Raw genomic sequence first — 25060 nt, 5'->3', positions numbered from 1 at the left:
ATATTAGTTTTTGATTTTTTCAAATTAGCAAATGATATTATTTATGGGGGTGACTGTAGTAAGCATTTTTAAATGGATAAAATTAGAAATTCAGGACACACAATTTATGAATGCTCAGATTATTTCTGAAGTCAGTATTACTAACAGTCTTATTATGAACAGTGGGCCTGTTGATGTGTGATTTGGCATAATGAGTTGTCTCTCCAGGTTTTATTTTAAAATTCACCTTCGGGGATATTATTGCCCCTGAGGTGACACTGACATCATCTTTGATATCTTTCCAAAAGTCCCTCAAAACCTGACTGTGATAAGGGCTGGTTTTCAGGGACTTATGGAAGTAAAATAAGAATGGGACCACTCTCATCTCAGGGGCGATGATATTCTAGAAGTTTGATATCCTGGCAGAAAAGATGCATCTCTGGGGTTTCAAGAAATTGGTGATTTATTATATTAATTTATTATGTTTATATTGCCACCTATTTGCCCATGGCAACTCAAGGGGGCTTACATAATTTAAAACCACATAAAAAAACAATAAACCTAATAAAAGAATCAGATAAATATAATAAAATCATCCCCACTTTCCCCCCACCACCAGCGACAACAGATCACATGAGCCATTTAATGAGCTCCATCCCACTCTGAGTTCCCCAGGCCCGCTAGCAGAACCAGATCTTCAGCTGCTTCTGGAAGACTATTACAGTGTGGACCATTCTAATCTCTGGGGGAATGATGTTCCAGAAAGAGGGAGCCACAACTGATTTAATTAAATAGTTACATTCTTTGTCACATCTAATACTCCTTCATACACTTTTAATAATAATATTAATGTGAAATTTCATTGCAGAGTTTTTTCTTAAAGAAACATTGTTCATTGTATGAGCTTTTTAAAATTTCACATGCTGCTGACAGTCATGTTTCGTGGGATGGTGTAAAACAATAGGCAGACTTAAAAATATAACTAAAATATAAAAACTGTGTAGTTCACTGAAATTAATGCTATCTGCTTTGAATATCCCAGTAATTAGGCATAAGCACAGGTACTTGAAGCACTGACGAATAGATGCTTTAGCCAGGATGAAGTACAAATTACCACAAAATAGCACAAATGAAAGGAAAACAAAGCAGCATCCCCCAAATTATAAATGGTGCTGGAACATATAATACTGAAGTGAATAATGGAGGTAATGTTGGGGAACCTATGCAAAGCAGCCATGATTACAATAACCACACCTCCATTTCAGTAAGCTGTGTGGTCTTAATTGATTAAATTTATAAATCATGATTTATGCTATAGTATGCTATGCAAAGTCAGATTTATTATACAATATATGGTTAAACAGGTCAAGTCAATTAAACCATACCAATTAAATAATAGGCTAAAGAATAAATAAGTTGTTAGAGGGGAAATCATGTAGGAGAATGTCAAAAAAAGTAAAAGTGGTCATATTTGCACAAATGAAGTGTCACATGCAAACGTAGAGTAATACATGTATTAATGCCACTACGTTGTACATGTCTCACAGAGGAAAGGAGCTTCAACTGCACATTTGCTATCATTATCTTGGCTTTCCCCCCCCACAAAAAAAAATTCTTGGATGGACCTGGGTTATTGGATTCAGTTACAATCAGTATACATCCAGAATACAATCAGTATACTACAGCATTGCAATTTCCTTTTTAATTGTTTTGGAAATATGTATCTTTTATGATTTTAATGCTATATGCCTCCCAGAGTAATTTTACACCAACATGAGAGGCAAATAAATAAATATAATAATAATAATTAACATTTACATATTATAATATTTTATCAAATTTAATATTTTATAAATTTATAAATAAATTTTATAAATAAAATAAATTAATAATAATCCAGACACACATGCACCTGCCACATAACACCCCAGACTTAACAGTTGTTGATAAGAAAGACAAAAAAGTCTGTATAGTAGATATGGCAGTGTCTGGAGACAACAGAATAGAACAGAAAGAACTGGAGAAGACAACAAAATACAAAGACCTACAAATAGAAATAGAATGACTACAGCAGAGGCAAGCAAGGGTAGTGTCAATAGTAATAGGTGCCTTGGATACAATTCCAAACCAACTGAGTACCATTTGAACACCACAGGCATTGACAAATTGGCCATCAGTCAATTGCAGAAGGCAACTTTGCTTAGAACAGCTTCCATCCTGTGATGATATCTGTAACACCATCAAACATCCTGATTTGTCTATCCCAAGTCCTTGTAAAAAGAGAATGGAATGGAATGGAATGGAATAGAATAGAATGGAATAAAATGGAATGGAATGGAACGGAACGGAACAGAAGAGAACAGAACAGAACAGAACAGAACAGAACAGAACAGAACAGAACAGAACAGAACAGAATAGAATAGAATAGAATAGAATAGAATAGCAGAGTTGGAGAGACTTTGGATGTCTTCTTGTCCAACCCCCTGCCTAGGCAGAAAACCTTATACCATTTTGCTTGCTCCATTCATGAAGCCCATTGGGGCAGTTAATACAATAATATAATACAATAGCAGAATTGGAAGGGACCTTGGAGGTCTTCTAGTCCAACCCCTGCCTAGGCAGGAAACCCTATACTGTTTCAGACAAATGGCTATCCAACATCTTCTTAAAGACTTCCAGTGTTGGGGCATTCACCACTTCTGGAGGCAAGTTGTTCCACTGATTAATTGTTCTGTCAGGAAATTTCTCCTTAGTTCTAAGTTGCTTCTCTACTTGATTAGTTTCCACCCATTGCTTCTTATTCTACCCTCATGTGCTTTGGAAAATAGTTTGTCTCCCTCTTCTTTGTGACAACCCCTGAGATATTGGAACACTGCTATTATGTCTCCCCTAGCCCTTTTTCCCTTAAACTAGACATACCCTTCCTGCAACCATTCTTCATATGTTTTAGCCTCCAGTCCCCCAATCATTATTGTTGCTCTTCTCTGCACTCTTTCTAGAGTCTCCACATCTTTTTATATCTTGGTGACCAAAACTGAATGCAGTATTCCAAGTGTGGCCTTACCAAGGCATTATAAAGTGGTATTAATACTTCACGTGATGGAATTGGGCATGTCTATTTTAATGAAAAGAAGGACTAGGGGTGACATGATAGCAATATTCTGATATATAAAGGGTTGCCACAAAGAGGGAATCAAACTAGTCTCCAAAGAACCAGAGGGAAGAACAAGAAGCAATGGATGGAAACTAATCAAGGAGAGAAGCAACCTAGAACTAAGGAGAAATTTCCTGACAGAACAATTAATCGGTGGAACAACTTGCCTCCAGAAGTTGTAAATGCTCCAACACTGGAAGTTTTTAAGAAGATGTTGGATAACCATTTGCTTGAAATGGTATAGGGTTCCCCGTCTAGGCAGGGGCTTGGACTAAAAAACCTCTAAGGTCCCTTTCAACTCTGTTATTCTAATTCCAATATTTTACACTGCATGTGTTTCTTGATTCAGAATGGTAGAAAACACCACCAACATATTTTTTAGCAAATATGTTCAAAGAGAAATTTGGACTATGAAAAAAAATGTGGTTACAGGCTCCCCACTTTATTTCAAATAAAGCTCTCGGTTTTGTAGCACCTGTCATTTTGGTGTTATCATAGCTTATTGCAGATGTTGCTGGCCATATCTTTGTCCATTCTGTTTGGTTAGATAGACGTCAAAGCATTCTGATTTACTTCAACAACTAGGCTAAGTATGTTGTCTGATTGAGGCTTCTGAGTGTCCATCATTGAAGATACTCAGTGGAACTTAGTATTTGTTCTCTAAGAAAAGAACTAGTCAAAAAAGGATAAACCTAAGTCTAAAACAATGTTAGCAAACACCTGATACTTTTTCATGGCCATCTCAAAGGAAAATGTAAAGATTTCTTAAAATATAAAATAAGAATGATCTGAAATGATCAGAACCCAATTAACATTTGCAAAGAGAGCTTGCTTTTGAAAATTTTCAATTCTTGTGGTTCAGGCAATTCTTTGGAGGCTTAGCAACGATATATTGTCAACTTCCTTCAAATGTTCCCCCCCCCTTGCATCTGATTTGTTCATTCCTTTGTCAGGGCATCTTAAAAAAGAAATATAAATTTCACTTGTATCTTGAAAATGGTGCTGAATAATTATAATGACTAAAGTAATGTAAAAGGCATAACCTAAGCAACTTTTGAAATGGGTTGACAAGTATTTTCTCCGTGATAAATAAAGATTCCCCTTACAAGGGTTTTGCTGAGTGTATCAATGACGGTGATTGATGGTACCAGTTACCGTCACTCATGCACTTCCAAAGGCTTTTTGAAGAACACCAAAAGTCAAGAAGAAAAATGAGGATAAAATTATGTTTTAAAAAAGGAACCAAGTAAGGAACCAAGCTGTCATCCTGGCTCTCTGAATTTAAAATAAATCATGAGGAAACCAGAGCCAAGAGAAGAAAACATGCTTTGATTAATATTCATAATAACATCTACCAAAACCAAAATGGGCTTTGAATCAAAGTCAAAGTGAAATACTAAGGAGCTTTCATCTGGCTAACATACTGTGACTTTATCAGTCTCCAAAAGTGAACTTCTGCAGACACTTACATGAACATATGCAAACCTTTCATAATTATTAATGATAATAGTTAATTTCTGATACAACTGGTGGAAAAAGTTGGACCATGAGAAAGGCTGAGCACCAAAGAATTGAAGCCTTTGAACTATGGTGCTGAAGAAGATTCCTGTGAGTCCCTTGGACTGCAAGGTGATCAAACCAGTCAGTCCTAGAGGAGATCAACCCTGACTCTCTTTAGAAGGCCAGATCCTGAAGATGAAACTCACATACTTTGGCCACCATAATGAGGAAGGACTCATTGGAGAAGAGCCTAATGTTGGGAAAGATTGAGGGCAAAATAAGAAGGGGACGACAGAGAATGAGGTGGATGGATGGAGTCACTGAAGCAGTAGGCATGAGCTTAAATGGACTCCAGAGGATGGTAGAGGACAGGAAGGAAGCCTGGAGGAACGTTGCCCATGGGATCACAATGGGTTGGACATGACTTTGCAACTAACAACAACAAATTGGTAAAACTCTTTTGAAATCAAATCTCTGTTAAAACAGCTCTGGTCTTTAGCACAGTATATTAACATATCATCTAGAGACAAAGAATTTCAGAAAGGTCATTCAAGTTTGATAGAGAACATTTTTTCATTGCCATAGCTGAATCTTACTTCATCAACCATTTATATTGGTTTCTTATATACAATGGGTTCATCATCATTATTATCATCATAAATTGCATCAATCACTTGGTGTTGACATTGTATACTCACTCATCTAAGGAAAAAATCTTGTAGGACAAAAAAAATATCTAACCAAACTTGCCAAAGGTTATGCAAAGCTTTGTTGGGATGAATGAAATGATATTTTGAGTAGAAGCAGAGCCACAATAGTTATTTCCAGAGCTTGGGCAGCTGTGCTAATTCTGTTCTTTTGCTTCTCTAGTATGGCCATTTGTGGGTGGGAAGTGCATATGAAGCAATATAATCAATTAAGATGACATACTCAGTTTCATACATGAGAAGTGCACAATGTTCAATCAGTTCAAACATTAAAGCAGAAAATATCAACTTCAAAACTAAAAAAAAATGTGTTTAGGTCTAACACATATATGATGGTGTTATTAAATATTCATCTTAAAGGAAAAACACTTATCTTGTGAGTAGCCTACCTTAATTTATTTTAGTTATAGAAGTATGAAAAGAAATGTAAGAAGTAATATTTATTTACTTCAGCTAAGTATCACTACGGCATAAATCCCAAATCCTGAATGGAATAAAGACATGCTGTTTTCAAACTCCTTAAAGTGGGATGTGTTTCTCGAGTTTATTAATTCAAAAGCCTACTTAACTTTTACTTCTAAGGATTAATTTGGATGCACAATTGTTTGTTTGTTTTGCTGTTGCCGCTTTCTTTATATTACTATTTTTAAAAGAAATATTTACATTGCAAACTGCCTACAGTCATGAGATTGGAGTAACATAAAACAACTGTAAATGAATAAATGAATTAAAATGTCTTTGAAGGGAAGAATGGTGACACTCAGCAAAATAAGTAAACAAATAAGCAAATAATAAATAAGTGTACAAATGTTTAAAAATAAAATTATTTCTTCAATAAATCTAACAATTTAAAACTCGTTGAGAAGAAGGAAAATAAGACTCTCAAGCCAGAAAAATCCTTGTCATCAAATTTTATTTTGTCTGAGGGCAAAAGTTTCAGGAATGGAAGAGAAAGATTTTCAGAAAGTTTAACTGTGTGTTCTGCATATTCTAATTTCTAGTAGTTGTATTACATATGTTTTATTTTGTTTGATAATCTCTCAAGTAATTGACAATAGAGAATCCCTTTTTTCTGCTGCAAATATCATTCCATTAGGTCAAAACTTATCTTAAGGGCATATACCTCAACATCTCTTGTCTCAGTTCAGTGAAAACTGGTATGCTCTTTTCTTTTAAATGTTCTAATCTTGAACATTCCATACCAGGAGTCGGCAACCTTAAACACTCAAAGAGTCATAATTGTTCTAACTGGAAGCCACCCATTCAATTTTGGAGCCAACAGGAAGTCCAGCTCCCCCACCATAGAGTCTCCTCCTAGTGCAGCATTATTTTTTCTCTACCTGTCCTAACAGAAAGCCCTAGCAATTGTGGAGCTGACCAGCAAGAGGGAGCTGCAGCAGAGGGATAAAAGAGCCACATGCAGCTCCAGAGCAGTGGGTTGCCAACCCCTATTCCATATCATTCCATAAGTATTTATGATTTTCTCATAGCAAAAGAAAGGAAAAATAGGGCTCCATTCCTTCCCCTGATTTATGCTCCAGAATTTGGATATGTTAGAGTACCACAAGAAAGATCAAGTTAATTCTTTGAGCTAAATGTAGTTAGTAGATGACGTTAAGACATTATTTTCCTAAGTAAAATAAATAGAGCATTTTTTAAAAAAAAAATCATTGTTTTATGAAGATTTCAGACTTATTCATAACAGCAATGTTTGGGAAATTATGTTGAAACAATAATAAATGTTAATTATTAAAACTTGTTTTGATAAGTAATAAGTCGTAAGTAACAACGGTTCATGCTGAAAGATGCAAACCACGTCTTCTTTTGTGCCCATAAGTGGGATTTACCATTAATAGTTACGATTCTTTAGGGCTCGAGAAAATGCAGTTTCTCAGTATTTGCTTGAAATAATACTACCTACTAACTATTTCAGCAATAATTCAAACAACAATTGGATTGCCTTCATGAGTAAGACAATGTATGTGCTGTTTTTGAAATGTGTTTCTCTATATGTGTGAGGGGAGGGTGTCTGTTCTTTTCTTGGCCGAAGTGTACTGTAAAAAGTAAAGCTAAAATGTTGCAGCAAAATGCATAGCACAAAACAAATGAAGTGGTTTAGTGATGACTTAACTACTGAAATACTAATGTTCATTTTTTTCTCTCGCATTTCTACATAACATTCAAGTGTGAGATATCTAAGAGTTCAAAGCTCTACCAATCCTCCCATGGCTGAATTAGTTTTCTCTTCCAACTCTCCTCCATTTAAGTTTTACAGTTATCAACTTGTTTGAATTGATTAGAAGTTGGAATGAAAATTCAAGCCATTTTCAGTAAACGTCAAAGTTTACCTTGGCCATCAATATCAAATAGAACACTATTCTATTCTTGATCTAAGCCAATTTAGTTAAGGACACAATTTTCATGTTTCTCGGGTTTGTTTGCATATATGTAGGGGAATCATCTATCTCTTTTATTCTCTGGAAACATACAAAGTATGTTTTAAAATCAAGACTTCATTTCTCTGAAATTGGATAGTTTCTTGCTTGAGCAAGGAGTTGGACTAGATCCGGGATGGCGAACCTATGGCATACTTGCCACAGGTGGCACGCAGAGCCATTTGTCAGTGCAGGTGAGGTACTGCCCTGTTAGCTGGACAGCGCACATGTGTGCGCTGGCCAACTGAGTTCACCCTTCTTTAAAGCCTTTTTTTAAACCCTCCCCAGGCTCCAGGCTTTATAGAAGCCTGGGGAGGGTGAAAAAAGTATTCCCCCCCCCCAGGAGGCCCTCATGAAGCCTCCAGAGCGCAAAAAAAACCCCAGCCCTATGAGCAAACCGGAAGTTTGGGAACTGACTTTTGGTTTGCTCGAAGGATCATTTTAAGTGCTCTGCAGGCTGCAGGGAAGCCTCCTGAAGGTCCCTGAAGCCTCTGGAGTACTCAAAATGACCCACTTCTGGTTTGCTTGTAAGGTCTTTTTTTGCCCTCCGGAGGCTTCAGGGAAGCCTCCCGAAGGTCCCTGAAGCCTCTGGAGGGCCTCCGGGGGTGGGGTGGGGGCGGCAGAGGGCTTTTTTTCACCCTCCCCAGGCTCCTATAAAGACTCTAGAGCCTGGGGAGGATGAAAAAAGGATGCAAAAATGGGGGCGGGGTGTCACACCTGTAGTGCGCATATGCACATTGGGAGGTCGTGCATTGCATTATGGGTGCAGCATGCCCGACACGCCCCCCCCCTGTGCTCCTCCCACTTATGGCACACGAGCCAAAAAAAGGTTTGCCATCGCTGGACTAGATGATCATCAACATTTGTGATCTGTCCAATTACTGTAACCATATGATTTTTGCTGGAAAGCTTTTTCAGTCAGAGAGGGTTTTTTCCCCTTCCTTTTCATCCCTATATCTTCCATCAGTTTTTTTTAAAGATATGGCTTATTTTAACTTTTCAGGGTTGATTCAGGTAATAGGAAAAAAATATATCTGGGATCTATATTCCAAATGAATAGATAGCTGACTTGTTTTACAACATTAGCAGATGTTGTAAGCAGTCAATCAAGAAGTCAGTTCTGAGTCAAGAGCATATAAGAATCCAAAACCAAATTGAAATCCAATGACAGAAAATGGGAAGAAAACATATTAAAAAACAAAAATCACATAGAATAGTAGAGTTGGAAAGGACTTTGGAGGTCTTCTAATCTAGTCCCCTGCTCTCTATCATTTCAGATAAATATTGCCCAGTCTCTTTTTGAAAGCCTCCAGTGATGAAAAGCCACAACTTCTGAAAGCAAGTCATTCCATTTCCATGATAATGGGGAACGTTTATATACCCCTATTATTCAGAAGTCCAGTACAAAATAATTTTCAAATGGGGAAGTGCTATTACATCTCTGAAAACTGTTCCAGATTTCTGGGGTACATGGAATAGAAAGTAACAAAAGAAAGGCCATATTTAAAAATGGACTGTTTTCACTTGGGACTATAGGTAAAAAAAAGATTTCTGAAAAAATCCCCAGTGCATCCCAATAAAAGGAGCAACCCCTTCTTCTTCTGGTTATAAACCCAGAACTGAGTATATACAGCCAACCTGTGTTTCCCAGTGCAATATAAATAGATAGAACATGGAATAAGAGCAGTAACACCGAAGGAGAGATCAACACATAGAATATACCATGACTAAAATATTCTCCCTGCCTCCCCCACTCCCCCCCCCATGTCTCCTTTTCTTTCTTGTTCTCAGGCACCCATGGACACACATACACACTTACATACATTATGTAGGTGGATATGCAAACATGAAATTCATACTATGGTCACTGTTCATAAAGGAGTTGGAAAGAATTTCATAAATCATATTCTGCTTTCTCTAATTTCCTTTTCAAAGAGAGCTTATAAACTGACATAGAAATGGGGGGAAAAACTTGAGAAAATCGAAATTGATTGATATGTCAGCTTCTAAATGAATGCGTATTCTCTGCATGAATTTTTATATCTGAAAGAGGAAGGAAAATGCTAAGCAATTTTATCTGTTTCATATAATTGATCTAGATACATTTCACTCCTACTATAAACATTTCTGGCCTTTCTTTTTTTTAATGTATTATTTTTATTCTTATTTTTATTCTGTACCATGCAAAAAGTTAACTTTAAGACAAATTAATAATAAGAATATCAATAACATACTTATTGAGAAAATTATCAGAAGACCTTTGTTGTAATAAATTCAAGAATTCATTCACTGATCATTGGCTGTTTCTCAGATTGCTCCTTAAAGGTACATATTCACATGACCCAATCTTTGCTATTACACTCATATTTGAAAACATGAAATATATGTGGATGAGTGGATGGATGGACAGACAAAAAGACAGTTCACAGGATTTCTACTTTGTTATAGTTTCTTTCTTACTTTTAAAATACATTAATTCAATGCCCTGATGCTAAAGGTCATTTCCTACAATTCCTTGCTTTTCAAATTTTCCTCTTTGTATCTTAAAGAACATGATGGTAGAAAAGCTGAGAGCACATGGAATGTCATACTTTGTAACTTGAAACACTGGCCATCAATTACACCAGCTGTTGTGATGACAAATGAAAATTCAATTCCCTTGAAAGATAGTAGATGACTAATAATACCAAAGCATATTCTGTCTTAGTATAATTTAACCCAGCATTGTCATCTTTTGAAAGTATTGCGAAGTATCTTGTCTAGAGAAATAACTAGCAGATTCTCCATTGCTATATTATACTCTGCCACTGATATCAACATCAGTATCCCATATTATTTTTAACATCACTGACAGTATCCTTGAACAATTATATTAATATCAATAATGGAGCAGGAATAGCCATATGTTATTCTTATAATCAGGCACTTAAAAATACTTTCCATTTCTGAAGAGAAATAACAAGAAACGTTGCTGTATTATAAAATAAACAGCCCTTACCCAGTTTTTGCAAAATTTGCCCAATACTTCAGTATAGATCTGCTCAGTGCTTCCTCTGCTTTAGTATAATTACCGGTAACTCTTCGCTCTAGAGGTAATCCAAATACGAACTCAATTTCATAACCATGTGGAACTCCCATCCATTCTGGCCAAGCAAGTTTTGAAGATCGGTGCTCAAAGTAGTAAAAAAAAGCATTGTTCCCTGCCAAAGCAAACTGTTTTATGAACTCTACTGAAGGACATGTGAAATAGTAATCCCCAATAATATCATCCATGGCCTCACGATAATTGAAAATATTCTTCTCATCTTCCCAGTCTGTGTAGTGAAAAGCAATAGATTCCAATCCCATTTCATTTAATTGTGGAAAAGCAACTTTCAAACCTGCCTGGAATTCTGTTTCATTGATAATGCTGTCGTTATCTTTGCTGAAGCCAGGAGCACCATACACAAGCATAGTAGTACCTTCATCTTTGTTTACTCCCATCAAGATCTGTGTTTGTTTAAAGTGTCCATTTTTCAGCAATATTTCTGGTATATCAGCAAGAAAGTCACCATCAACTACGGGACAAAACTGCAAATGTATAAGACCTGTGTATATTGTTGAAGCTTCTCCTTTCTCCAATAGCTCTTGGGGTTCCTTGTTTTGAAAACAGAATATGATCTCAGTTTCATTGCCAGTACAGTGGAGGAGTTCAGCTAGAGCTAGAGTTCTTTTTCTTGCTTCAGATGGTAGAATTACACCCCAAGGAGCATTCCCAGATCCACTTTGCATGATCGCCCTCGTGAAGAGAGGATAGCTTTGAGGAGAAAGAAGATGGAAGCTAACAGATCCTGCTCCAGCACTTTCTCCAAACAAGGTCACACTTTTAGAATTACCTCCAAAGTTTCCTATGTTGTCATGGATCCATTGAAGTGCCAGCCTTTGATCAAACAAACCTACATTTCCTGGGGCGCCTTCATTTCCTGGCAAAGCCAAGAATCCAAAAGGCCCTACTCTATAATTCATTGATACGACAATGACTCTTTCCACACGAGCTAGAAACTTGCCATCATAAACAGAGAGTGAAGATGTTCCACTGTGAAAGCCACCTCCAAAAATCCATACCATGACTGATGCATTTTTAGGCTTGGGAGAAGGAACCCATACATTGAGATAAAGGCAGTCTTCACTAAGTTTTGTGTTTGGATTCCACATCTCTGATCCTTCAAAGCCAGGGAAAGTATTATCTAGGAGTTGAAAGCAAGAGTTGGCAAACTTGGTTGCATCCCAAGTTCCTTTCCATTCTTCTCGAGATTCTGGCTTTTTGAAACGTAGCCTACCAATAGGTGGTGTTGCAAAAGGAATCCCAAGAAATGCAGTAACTGTTCCACCAAGCACAGGTAAATTAATACCTTTGACCATTCCATTCTTAGTAGCAATGATGGTGTCATCTCCAGCAGGGAACACCATCTTGACAAACATACAGAACAGAAGAAACCACATGATAATTTTTGTGTGGCTCCACATCCCATTGGTATGCATCATGAATTCTGAAATAAAAGAAAAAAGAAAGAGCTTAAGCAGAACTTTCAGGCGCAGAAACACGGTGAGTCACTGCATTGGGGAACTGTGTTGTGTAGCCTCAAGAGACTAACTGACAGCTGTACTCAAAGAGAATGCACCTCAAAGACAATCCAGTAGGCAAAGTGTCTCAATTTCATTATTTACAAGGTATAACCAAATGGAAGTGAAGAAAATATAATAAAATCATCACCTGTAATACCACATCATTATGAGCACCAAACTGAATACTCCCACAGTCACTGTCAATCAGTCACCAGCTTGCTGGAATCTAACTGAAAATATGCATCTTCACTCAGATGATCTTTTGCCATGTAAACTGAGATCACAAGCCCAGCTCCTCCTTAAATTGTAGGTGATCCTGGTCTGCTTGTTTGAGAATAAAGGATGCAGAGGTATGAAAATGATTCTTGGAAAACTGTTCCTGAGCTCTTGATAAATGCTGGAATCTAATAAATCCTGGAAAATTTAGGGGAACTAAGTTTTGTCAGAATATTCATAAGTGGCAGAGACATGGTAACAAGGTCAGCCAATGAATAGGAATAGCAACTAAGTCAGCCAATGAGGGCTGTTTAGAAACTGAAATAGTATTTGCTGGAGACAGCTAGGTGCATGGGTGGGGCTTAGGGTTAGCTTCACTGCCCTGTATCGAGGCAGTTCTCTTTGTCTGTATTAAGCTCTGTGCTGGAAATGAAACTAGTCTGGACCCGCTGCTCTGATTTGAAACTGAAGAACCACTCTTGGTATTGTACATTTACTCATGTGTTGTTTTGCATATAAAGAAGTTAGTGAATCCTGCTGAATCAATTATCTGTGTGTGCTTTCAGAATGTGATTTCTGGAACTCTAACAGTCTTGAAACAACTTTGCTCCAGCAATTGGAAAACTTGTTTATAAGGAATAGTTAATGGCTACAAATATCATATAATATGACTTTTATTTTGGAATGTGTATAGCTATTTATAATTTTCACTATAATGCACATTTGGGATTATTCAACAAAGATTAGAGCCTTGCAGAAAATATTACATGTGTTAGTGGCGAATATCTGTAGCTTGGGTGTAGGATAAGGTTGGAGGTTCATTCCCCAAGGTTGGGCGTTTCCACATGAACCCAAAAGCTCAGAGAACAAAATACTAAATTTTCAACCTCTCTTTAGAAAAGGCCAAGGAACATGAGGCATTATTGCTGATGCAATACAGAGAAAGCCAAGCAATATCAAAAATAAGTCACTAAATGCTTTACTGATTATTGAAAGATCTTGTTGTTATAGAAATGGCTAGTTTATATTATTATGGACAAGTAAAAAGTTGAGGTCTGATGTTAATCTTACTGTAACAGAGGGAGTTTAAGTCAACACTTTTTTTCTTTTTTTCCCTCCCTCCTGTCCCCTTTTCCTCCCCGCTGTATCCTCTTATTTGCTTTTGTATTTCTGTATTTTATTCTATAATCTGATAAAATGTTTAAAGTTGATTATTGAAAAATCTTCAATCATGACAGTCATGTCAAGGTAAGAAATATGCTTAAAAAGTATATATATATATATATACACACACACACACACACACACAGACAGACAGACAGATATAGATATAGATATAGATATAGAGATAGAGATAGAGATAGAGATAGAGATAGAGATAGAGATAGAGATAGAGATAGAGATAGAGATAGAGATAGAGATAGAGATAGAGATAGAGATAGAGATAGAGATAGAGATAGAGATAGAGATAGAGATAGAGATAGAGATAGAGATAGAGATAGAGATAGAGATAGAGATAGAGATATATAGATAGATAGGTAGGTAGGTAGGTAGGTAGGTAGGTAGGTAGGTAGGTAGATAGATAGATAGATAGATAGATAGATAGATAGATAGATAGATAGATAGATAGATAGATAGATAGATAGATGATAGATAGATTCTGGGCTGGGAAAGTAATGCAAAAAGTGTACTTGTATTTCCCCCAAAATAAGATCGGGTCTTATATTTGGGAACTGGAGGGGGGTCCAAAATAAGCACTAGGGCTTATTTTTGGGGAGTGTCTTATTATTTTTCTATGTACAGGAGGCCCACTTCTTCTGCTTGCTCACAGCCACAATGGGCAAGAGACTGTGTGGTATATCAGTGCTGTAACTGTGAGGGAGGGGGGTGGAGCTTCCCCACAGTCCCCACACTGGCTTACCTCAAGGCCCTATAGCCAGACCATTCACACCCTGACATCTGCCTTGCCTCATGATGGTGGATCAAACAGCAGGACCACATGCGATCACCTGCCCACTTCTTCTGCTTGCTCACAGCCACAACAGAACAGGCAAGCCAAGAGATGATGGGTTGGAGTGGGTAGTCGGCCATGGGTGGCTCGTCTTCACATCTCTCAGCTTTCCTGCAGCCCATGTGGTGCATTGGGATCACATGTCTTCCCCCCTCTCTCACACACACCTCTGCCTTCATCTGCTGCCGATGCTGGCATGCAAAGATGAGCCTCCATCAGCCGCCCGTCTGCTCTGATCCACCAACTCTCAGCTTTGCCATGTCTCGCATGGCCTGCTGTTTGGACAGATAATCAACTCACCTGTGCTATCCAAGCTGTGTCTGCTCCCGGATACCATAGGCCCCATGCCCTTGCCACCTTGAGTTTTGGCCACTACCACCCCACTGGTGAAGACCTTAACTAGGGCTTATTTTAGGAGCATGCTAAAAATCAGGCTAGGGATTATTTTCAGGGTAGGTCTTATTTTGGGGAAAACAGAGTATATACTCTATCCTTAATTATTCAATAAATATAAGTATCCTGTTAATGGATTATATTCTTTCTCTGTCATAATGATCAGATCTCTGGACATAAGGGAGGCAATAATGACATGTTTGAATTAAATAGAATAAATATAAATATTTTGTTTGTTCATTTGTTTGCTTGCTTGCGTGCTTTCTGCCTGCTTTACTTGATTCACATTTCTTCACTTCATACTGGCTTGGAAATAGCAAACCATGTAGGTTTTGGTGGTGCCAAACAAGTTCTGGAAAGGAATTTAGAGTAGATGATCTCCACCTTCTCTTCCAAATCTAACATGCTATGATTCTGTGCTTCCTACTTATCACATAAGAATATAAAACAAATAATCTACCTTAATAGGAGGGAGGCGGGAAACCCCTTGCAGGGTAGGGCTGAGGACTATGCTCAATTCTTGGCGGACAAAGTAGCTCGGCTTCGATCGGACCTGGACTCCACCGCAGTAGATCCAGCTGAGACGCAGGAGGATCATTTGTTACATCAGCTCTGGGTTGAGTTCCAGGAAGTTGCCTCAGGGGATGTGGACAAGGCCATTCGAGCTGTAAGTACCTCCACTTGTATTCTGGACCCGTGTCCCTCCTGGCTGGTGGCTAACAGCAGGGAGGTGACACATGGCTGGATCCAGGCGGTTGTCACCGCCTCCCTTCGGGAGGGGCACTTCCCCGCCGTACTTAAAACGGCGGTGGTGAGACCCCTCCTGAAGAAGCCATCGTTAGATCCAGCCATTTTAAATAACTTTCGTCCTGTCTCCAACCTTCCCTTTATTGGGAAGGTTGTTGAGAAGGTGGTGGCCTTTCAGCTTCAACGGGCCTTGGAGGAAGCTAGTTATCTTGACCCCTTCCAGTCCGGCTTCAGGCCTGGTTACAGCACAGAAACCGCTTTGGTCGCATTGACCGATGATCTCTGGAGAGCCAGAGATGGAGGCTATGCGTCCATCCTGGTTCTCCTGGACCTCTCAGCGGCTTTCGATACCATCGACCATGGTATCCTTCTGCGACGACTGCGGGAGGTGGGAGTGGGAGGCACTGTTCTGCGGTGGTTCTCCTCCTACCTCTCGGACAGGTCACAGTCGGTGTTAGTTGGGGGGCAGAGATCGTCCCTGAGGCCCCTAACATGTGGGGTACCCCAGGGTTCGGTCCTATCACCCCTACTATTTTACATATACATGAAACCGCTGGGCGAGATCATTCGGAGGCACGGGATAAAATACCACCAATATGCGGACGATACACAATTGTATTTGTCCGCCCCGTGCCAACTCAATGAAGCGGTGGACGTGATGAACCAGGGTCTGGAGGCCGTTAAGAACTGGATGAGTGCTAACAAACTGGTACTCAACCCGGATAAGACCGAGTGGCTGTTGTGTTTCCCCCCCAATAATTTGGCTAATATACCAACGCTTAGGCTGGGGGGTCAAATTTTATACCCCTCAGATAGGGTCCGCAACTTAGGAGTCCTCCTGGATCCACAGCTGACTTTTGATCACCAGCTGTCGGCTGTGACCAGGGGGGCATTTGCCCAGGTTCGCCTGGTCCGTCAGTTGCGGCCCTACTTAGATCGGGGGGCTCTCACGGCAGTCACTCGAGCCCTTGTGATCTCTAGACTGGAATACTGCAACGGGCTCTACATGGGGTTGCCCCTGAAGTGCATCCGGCGACTACAGTTAGTCCAAAATGCAGCCGCGCGAGTGATAGTGGGCGCACCACGGTTCGCCCATGTTACACCTGTCCTCCGCGAGCTGCACTGGCTACCTGTTGGTCTCCGGGTGCGCTTCAGGATACTGATGACCATCTTTAAAGCACTCCATGGTAGTGGATCTGGGTACTTGAGAGACCGCCTTCTGCCGATTACCTCCCTAAATCGACCAATTAGATCGCACAGACTGGGCCTCCTCCGAATCCCATCTGCCAGTCAATGCCGACTGGCGACCACGCGGAGGAGAGCCTTTTCTGTTGCTGCCCCGACCCTGTGGAACGAGCTCCCCATGGAGATCCGCACCCTCACCACTATCCAGACCTTCCGCGCAGCCCTCAAGATCTGGCTCTCTCAGCAGGCCTGGGGATAGGCTCTTAATTACCCGCCCGAGTGTTTGATTGTTGAATGAAAGTTGGGTTTTATTATTTTTCTGTTGTTCACATATTGTTTGTTTTGACCTTGCACCTCCCCTTCCTTGTGGTTGTAAGCCGCCCTGAGTCCCCTCAGGGAAAAGGGCGGCATATAAATCCCAATAAATACCTACAAATACCTAAAATAATCTATCTATAGGCTTTCATACATGTATTTAGAGCAGCCCTTCACATAGCCTCAAATGTGGATAAATAAAAATTGATCGGAAGATGCATAGTTACATAGCAACACCTCCTCACTAGCAATCAACACCTAGGTAAACACAGATTAACACCTAGATTAACATTAGATAAACAATCAAGAAGCACACAATACCCTAATACACAATCAAGAAACCTACAATACCACTCCCACCAACATTGACAGGTCTAGTATATCAAATAAGAGCAAACCCCATTGATGATGTTAACTAGTTTGGGAATGAAATGTCTATAAAATAAATTCCAAGCTCTTCTTGATCAGTGCCCCCAATGCAATGCCTTTTCCTGTAATGTGGACATGGTTTTGATCACCAAAAGTTGTATGTTGAATTGGCTGAAATGGGGAATATGTGTTCTGAATATGGAAAAAGCTGATTAGAAAAAACCAGAGGATTCTTAGAAGAACTTGCTTGGAATGTTTATTGCCAGGAAGAGGGTGCTTGGGTATTTAAATCCATATGTGTTCACAGTGACTTGTTTGGTGGGAATGGTTGTCTCTCTATGTGTGTTTTTATGTATATGTGGATGTGTATACATTAATGTATAATCCCTATTGACTGTGCTTAGTAATGTATCTAATTTATGTCTAGTTTGGGAGTCGATACTTAAATAATAGTTTAAAAATCATATTTGTATATCCTTAATATATAACATAGGGAAAAAGTTTCATAATAATATGCAGTAACTTAGACATTTTGAGTAATTTCCTCTTGAAAGAAAGATACGGGAAAGGAGGGGAGGAAAGTATTCTATGTCCTCATTACTGTCATTTTAAACAATCTGTTCGCAAGTCATTTGAGTAATGCTTCTATCCTTAAAAGGGCAGAGTTAATTTCAGTGGAAAATACAGCTGCACAACTCTTGAAGGGCTGTTTCGCTCATTGCCAGCAAAGATTCTGAAAGCTGAGAATAGAAAATAGGAACATTTTTCCTTTAAGTGTTTCCTAAGTGTATGACAGTATCAAAGGAAGTGAAGGACAGAGAAGGATTATTGGGGACAATATTTCACTGATTCAGTTGAATGCAAGAGCAAATGAAAAGCCACACTATAGGAGCCAAATATCGAGGATAGGGACTGAAAGGAAGAGTAAATTTTATGTTCTTCATTCCATAAAGAAATATGAAATATTATGTTTAAACTGTACTCATTGAGAATCTTACAAGAACAACATCTGCATGCATGACCGTTATGCTTTAATAGTGGGATAGAATCAAGATCATGTGAAGTTCATGTACCGCTTTACAAACCCTTACTAAGACCACACTTAGAATACTGCATCTAGTTCTGGTCATATGAGGAAAAAAAGGATGTTGAGACTCTGGAAAGAGTGCAGAGAAGAGCAACAAAAATCATTAGGGGGCTGGAGACTCAAAGAGGAATTGGGCATGTCTAGTCTAATGAAAAGAAAGACTAGGGGAGACATGCTAGCCTTGCTCCAATATTTGAGGGGCTCCTACAAAGATGAAACTATTTTCCAAAGCAAGACAAGAAACAATGGTGGAAGCTAACCAAAGAAAGAAGCAACCTAGAACTAAGGATAAATTTCCTAATGGTGGGAGCAACTAACCAATGGAATAGCTAGGCCATAGAAATTGTGGGTGCTCCATCACTGAAGGTTTTCAAAAAGAGACAACAATTTTTCTGAAATGATGTAGGGTCTGCTGCTCAAGCAGAGTGTTGGACTAGAAGACCTATGTGGTCCCTCCTAACTATCCTATTTTCAGTCTGATGGATAATAGAACTGCTCTAGGGAATGTGAAAAATACTTAAATCAGTGGTGGTTTCCTCTCCCCATCGCTACCGGTATGCTGTGCACGGGGCCGGGCGTTCTAGTTGTGTACACGTGCTACACATGCGTGTGCACTTTACCACCTCTGTGACACCCAGCTGCTTGTCAGAGGTGCGCACACTGTGCACACAATTGGCCAGTTGCTTTAAAAACAGGTATAGAAAGCAGGCAGGGGTGGGTGGGCCAAACGAGCCACCGTACCAGTATGGTGGCCGCTGCTCCTGGCTACTACCTGTATGGCTGTATCGGGCAGTACTGGCTAGAACCCACCACTAACTTAAATGTGGTTTGAATGGATGAATCCTCAAACTTGGTGTCGGGTGGAGTATGGATCAGCATTTGCCCAGGTTCGCCTGGTGCGCCAGTTGCGGCCCTACCTGAATCGGGAGGCCCTCACAACAGTCACTCGAGCCCTTGTGATCTCTAGGCTGGAATACTGTAATGTGCTCTACATGGGGCTGCCCTTGAAGAGCATCCGAAGACTTCAGCTAGTCCAGAATGCGGCCGCGCGAGTGATCGTGGGCGCACCACGGTTCGCCCACATAACACCGATCCTCCATGAGCTGCACTGGCTACCTGTTGGTCTCCGGGTGCACTTCAAGGTCCTACTCACCACCTATAAAGCGCTCCATGGTAGTGGATCTGGCTATTTGAGAGACCGCCTTCTGCCAATTACCTCCCTGCGTCCCATCAGATCGCATAGAGTTGGCCTCCTCCGTATTCCATCCGCCAGTCAGTGCCGACTGGCGACTACTCGGAGGAGAGCCTTCTCTGTTGCGGCTCCGACACTATGGAACAATCTCCCCGTGGAGATTCGTACCCTCACTACCGTCCAGGCCTTCCGCACAGCCCTCAAGAACTGGCTAACCCGTCAGGCCTGGGGATAATCTTATTTCGCCCCGCCCGAATGTTGAGTGAATGTTGAGTTTTATTGTTTAATTTACTTTGTGCACATTTCTTTTTTTGTATTGTCCTACACTCCCCTTCCTTTTTTGATTGTAAGCCGCCCTGAGTCCCCTCAGGGAAAAGGGCGGCCTATAAATAAATAATTCAATTCAATTCAATTCAATTCAATCAGAGGTGATATTCAGCCGGTTCTCTCCAGTTTGGGTGAACTGGTACTGGCAGCTGCAGGAAGCTCCGCCCTCCCCAACGTAATGCACAAGCTCTGTGCATGCACAGAAGGTGGTGCACATGCACAGATGAGGCACATGTGAGCAAAGCAATCGAGCACACATGCTCACATTTGTGAACCGGTAGGGAGGGAAGTAAATCCCACTCATGATATGGATGCCTCTTGCCAGGGAACAAGATAACAGAAGTGACAGGCTTTCCACAGCATTCCTAATTTCTCCAAGGTTTGGCCAAATCAAATATCTGCTCACTGATGAATAAAGCAGATGATGATAGGTTGCTCCGTATTGTAGAATTGGATAAGCAAGGGCACTTGGGAATCAGCAAAATACCTACAGATCTAACTTTTCCTGACATGGAGATCATTTTTCCCCCAAAACTAGATATAATATCTTACCATCTGTATTGCTGTAAGGCTGATCCTCAAGACCCCATTTACCAAGTGAAGCTGCTACGTGGTGAAAAAAAGATTGTATCCATTTGTCACATATAATTACACTGTAAACGTTAACAGAAATATTAGATCTACTGATATTTTGCCTGCAAAATATGTAAATTCCCAGGAAGGCCATTCAACCCCTATGTGAATGATCTTCCCCTCATTATTTGTTCAATAGACAATTTTAATTTTGCAGCAATGAAAATAAGCCATAACTGGTTCCAGGCATAACCTCTTACAATTTATGTATGAATTCTGATTTTATATGGGAATTCTGCAATCATCCTACATATTTTGTTTTAGGTGATGTGCATTTTATTCCATTTTATTCTTTTAGACATATCCCTGCACAGTATATTAATACACATTATTGTATTTGCCTATTTTATTATTTTACAATATAAATTCCTCGCCATGATTGTACTTCAACTCATTTAATTTAATTTTTGTATTGCATATTTTGTAAATTATTCAGCAGTAACTGAATAAACATTGCCATTACTTTTAAATGTTTGTCTACTGGAAATGGAATTAAACACCAACTTCAAGAATGCCAGATACAAAAATGATATCCAATTTTCTCATTACTGAATGCAAAGACATTTTGTTTTTCTTTTGTCATGCTATCCTTTAATAAGGGTAAGAGTGACCCATGTATAATCATGAGGGATTTCTAATGTCTGGAAACTTGTTTAATATGTGATTACTTGTATCTTGAGCTCTGCAAAATCAACAGCTCTGACTAATGAAACCAGAGTTTATTTTGAAGACTGGGAAAGAAGTCTTTAAGGTACATGTATGGATTTTTAATAGCCTATCCTGCCTTTTCCATTTTAAAGAATATGTTTAAGGCATCTCAAATAATCATGACAAACACAGCATTATTTTTTTTTTAAAAAGGACCTGATCCTATTTCTGTGGTAAAGCACATTTCAGCAGATATTAGGAAAAAAAATATTATGTGAGAGCCAAAAATTTGCTACTGTTGATCATGCTGTTGAACAAACAGAATAGGTTGATATGAAATTATTACTTGTGTTCTTTATCATAGGGAGAAGGATGGGAGCTGATTCAAACAAAGAACTTTCAAATCTAACTCTCCATATTTTTCTTGCTATTTCAATTTAGCAAGTCCAGAGAAATACTGTGACAAGTTTAATCTAGAGAACTGCAAGTCTCTATTAAGTAGAGAGTAAGAAAGTTGACCTTGATGAAAATCACTGGTGATTTTTGTTTTTACTACCGGTTCGGGTATGATTGTGTGCATGTGTGATGCTTCTGTCCATGCGCAGAAGCATCCGTGAGGGTGGGCAGAGCCTCCCGCCACCTCTGCTACCAGTTCACCTGATCTGGGCTGAACCAGGAGCAACCCACCTCTGATGAAAATGTGCAGAAACTGATACCTAGGCAAAAGGGGTTAAAATATTTTTAAAGTCCAGAGCAATGAGATAACTTTGGAAAAAGATTTCATTTATTCACTACAATATAAAAAGGAGAAAGCACAGCATAATCAAACCATTAAGATTCTGTATTATATTCAATCTCAATTAAAATAATAGTCTTAGCCTTCATGTGGACTTGATTCCTGGTCTGATCCAGAGGTGGTATTCAACCAGTTCTGACAGGTTCTGGAGAACCAGTAGCAGAAATTTTGAGTAGTTTGGAGAATCGGCTAATAGGCTGGCCTTGCCCCCCCCCCCCGCGCTACCTCCCAGCATCCCAGATTATCTTCTTTTGTTGCCCTGCACAGGAGAATGTAACTGGAAAGCAGGTTAGTGGGGTGGGAGGGAATGGGGGTTTTGCAGCAACCTTCCTCCAGAAGTGGGGAGAGAATGGGGATTTTGCAGTATCCTTCCCCTGCCACGCCCACAAAGCCATGCCCACAAAGCCACACCATGCCCTCAAAGCCATGCCCCCAGAACTGATAGTAAAAAAAAATGGTCTGATCTACTAAGCAGGCTGACAATTAATATGGAGTGGCAAATTTAAGAATAGATGTAACTGAGATTAAATTACATGAAAGCTTTTTCTGGAATCCTATTATATGTTTGCTGTATATGATTGGTGAATGGTATTGATTTATACCATTCAATTTTAGTATTTTTTCTTTCTCTCTTATATGTACATTTTAAAACATAGCCCCTTTAATTATAGCTAGCCATAGATATTTAATGGAGGGAGTTACTATAGCAATAGCAATAGCAGTTAGACTTATATACCGCTTCATAGGGCTTTCAGCCCTCTCTAAGCGGTTTACAGAGTCAGCATATCGCCCCCACAGTCTGGGTCCTCATTTCACCTACCTCAGAAGGATGGAAGGCTGAATCAACCCTGAGCCGGTGAGATTTGAACCGCCAAACTGCAGATAACAGTCAGCTGAAGTGGCCTGCAGTACAGCACTTTAACCACTGCGCCACCTCGGCTCTTCAATCTTGAATAGAATAATCTTGTGACATCTAAAGAAGGACTTTTTTTTCTTAGATACACATCTGTTAAATTGAACAATGATATTTAGTTCTTTCCCAGCCTTTGCCTGCAGAGGTAACAGAGACAAGGTAAATCATTGATTTGGAGAACTGCTAAACCATATTTTCTCAACCTGGGCAACTTACAAATGTGTGAACATATGGACAGGTTTAAGATGTGTGTACAACTCCCATAATTCTTCAATTCAAGAAATAACTCAACTCCTAGAATTCCCAGTCTTCAACTCCCATTGCTGAAATTTTGGGAGTTGAGGTCCACACCTCTTTAAGTTGACCAGGTTGAGAAAAAAAATGTGCTAAGCATTTAGATAATAAAAATTGGATGGGGGATGAATTACCAAAAAATAAAAAGAAATACATAACTTTTTTTTTTAAAGTTGAAACTCACTTCTATTTATGCCTACCTAGAAATATTTTTTTATGCATTTTGATAGTGATTACTCTTAGATGAGGGTACAGACATGATACAAATAAAGCAAAACAAGATACCTCCCCCATCCAAAAATCAAGGCTACATATTTCTATTAATATTAACATTGGGTTCAGTGTTACAATAAACTACACAAGTACTTATCTTCACAATTGGAAGATATTGATTTGAATTGTACATGCTTAGATTTACCAAAACTGTAATCCATTTTTTCTCTTATAATATGATAATATAAACTAGAAAGGAAAAATATGAGATGATCCTGTCTACATTGAAGCAAGTCCCACTAAGTATAGAGTTGGATTGAAATCTAAATTACCCATTTAATTAAAAACTGCTTCTTGGTATAAGACATTAATCAAAGTAATTTAACTTACTTAAGAAGGTGAGGGAAAACATGTTGAAACACTGATCTGCATCTTCTCTACATTACATTATATTTAAACCACATATAATTTAATGGGATTATTTACAAGTACATATGTTGAATACTGAATCTAGATTTGAAACAAAACAAAACTTTCCTTTCAGAGAGAACCTTAACATTCAGTTAAGTACAGCTACTTCCTACAGCTATAGAATGCCTATTGTTTAATTGCATAAATTCAGAATTTACAAGCAAAATATTTAGACCCCTGTGCTTAAATGAAAGAATCAGCATTGAAAAGAAAAAAAAGAAAGAAAGGAAAAGTAAAGAATAACATGTCAAGTTCATAGGCTGATGTTCTATTAATATGAACACCACACAAGTACACATAGCAATGTGCTGACTGGCAGCCAATGTTAGCTATTAACTATACATATTGGAACCTGTCATAATATTGTACAAACCAAATGGTCTATGTAACAATTTTTGAACTATTTTAATTTTCCACTGATTAGCAGTTCAGGTTAAACCACGCTGCAAGTCCACATGTGTGCCTCTTAGCATATACTTGTATGCAAGTCAAACATTTGTCAATAGGAATTTGATCCATCTATCTATCTATCTATCTATCTATCTATCTATCTATCTATCTATCTATCTATCTATCTATCTATCTATCTATCAAAAGTTAGCTTTAGGTGTCCCTAAATTGACTCATGCTAACCCAAAGCAACTCAAAACAAATTCTCACAAGATTAAAAGTAATTAGGAAGTTTCTTTCAGATGACATCCAAACTGAAACACAAGTTTAGATATGTTTATTTTTAAAGATATGTTTCCATTTAGCCTTACTCCATGGAAGTAAAGCAGAATATACTTCACTATTATCATTCAATCAAGCAACGCAAATTGATCACAGTGATTGCTTCCTCTCCTTGTAACTCTTTAGTCAACCAAGAAA

At 39.0% G+C, this 25060-nt stretch overlaps 1 protein-coding gene across 2 annotated transcripts in view; it reads right to left on the bottom strand.

Annotated features, from left to right (window-relative positions):
- BCHE (butyrylcholinesterase) overlaps nucleotides 1-25060 on the bottom strand; it is a 57127-nt gene that overhangs the window by 31664 nt on the left and 403 nt on the right. The window contains exons 1-2 of one of the 2 annotated variants that reach the window (XM_014074293.2): nucleotides 20775-20822; nucleotides 10774-12304 (exon numbers count right to left, since the gene is read on the bottom strand). In XM_014074293.2, coding sequence (XP_013929768.2) covers nucleotides 10774-12299 — 1526 coding nt within the window. In that variant the 5' untranslated portion in view covers nucleotides 12300-12304; nucleotides 20775-20822. Of the gene's footprint in view, nucleotides 1-10773; nucleotides 12305-20774; nucleotides 20823-25060 lie in introns of those variants that run through there. The other variant, XM_087725300.1, reaches the window with a different exon arrangement.

The sequence above is a fragment of the Thamnophis sirtalis genome, unplaced genomic scaffold, assembly GCF_051295495.1.
Source record: "Thamnophis sirtalis isolate CommonGarterSnake01/CBP01778 unplaced genomic scaffold, rThaSir2_p1.2 scaffold_11, whole genome shotgun sequence".
Lineage (NCBI taxonomy): Eukaryota > Metazoa > Chordata > Lepidosauria > Squamata > Natricidae > Thamnophis > Thamnophis sirtalis.
The sequence above is the reverse complement of the archived record's forward strand: the minus strand, read 5'-3'. Positions and strand labels throughout refer to the sequence as shown.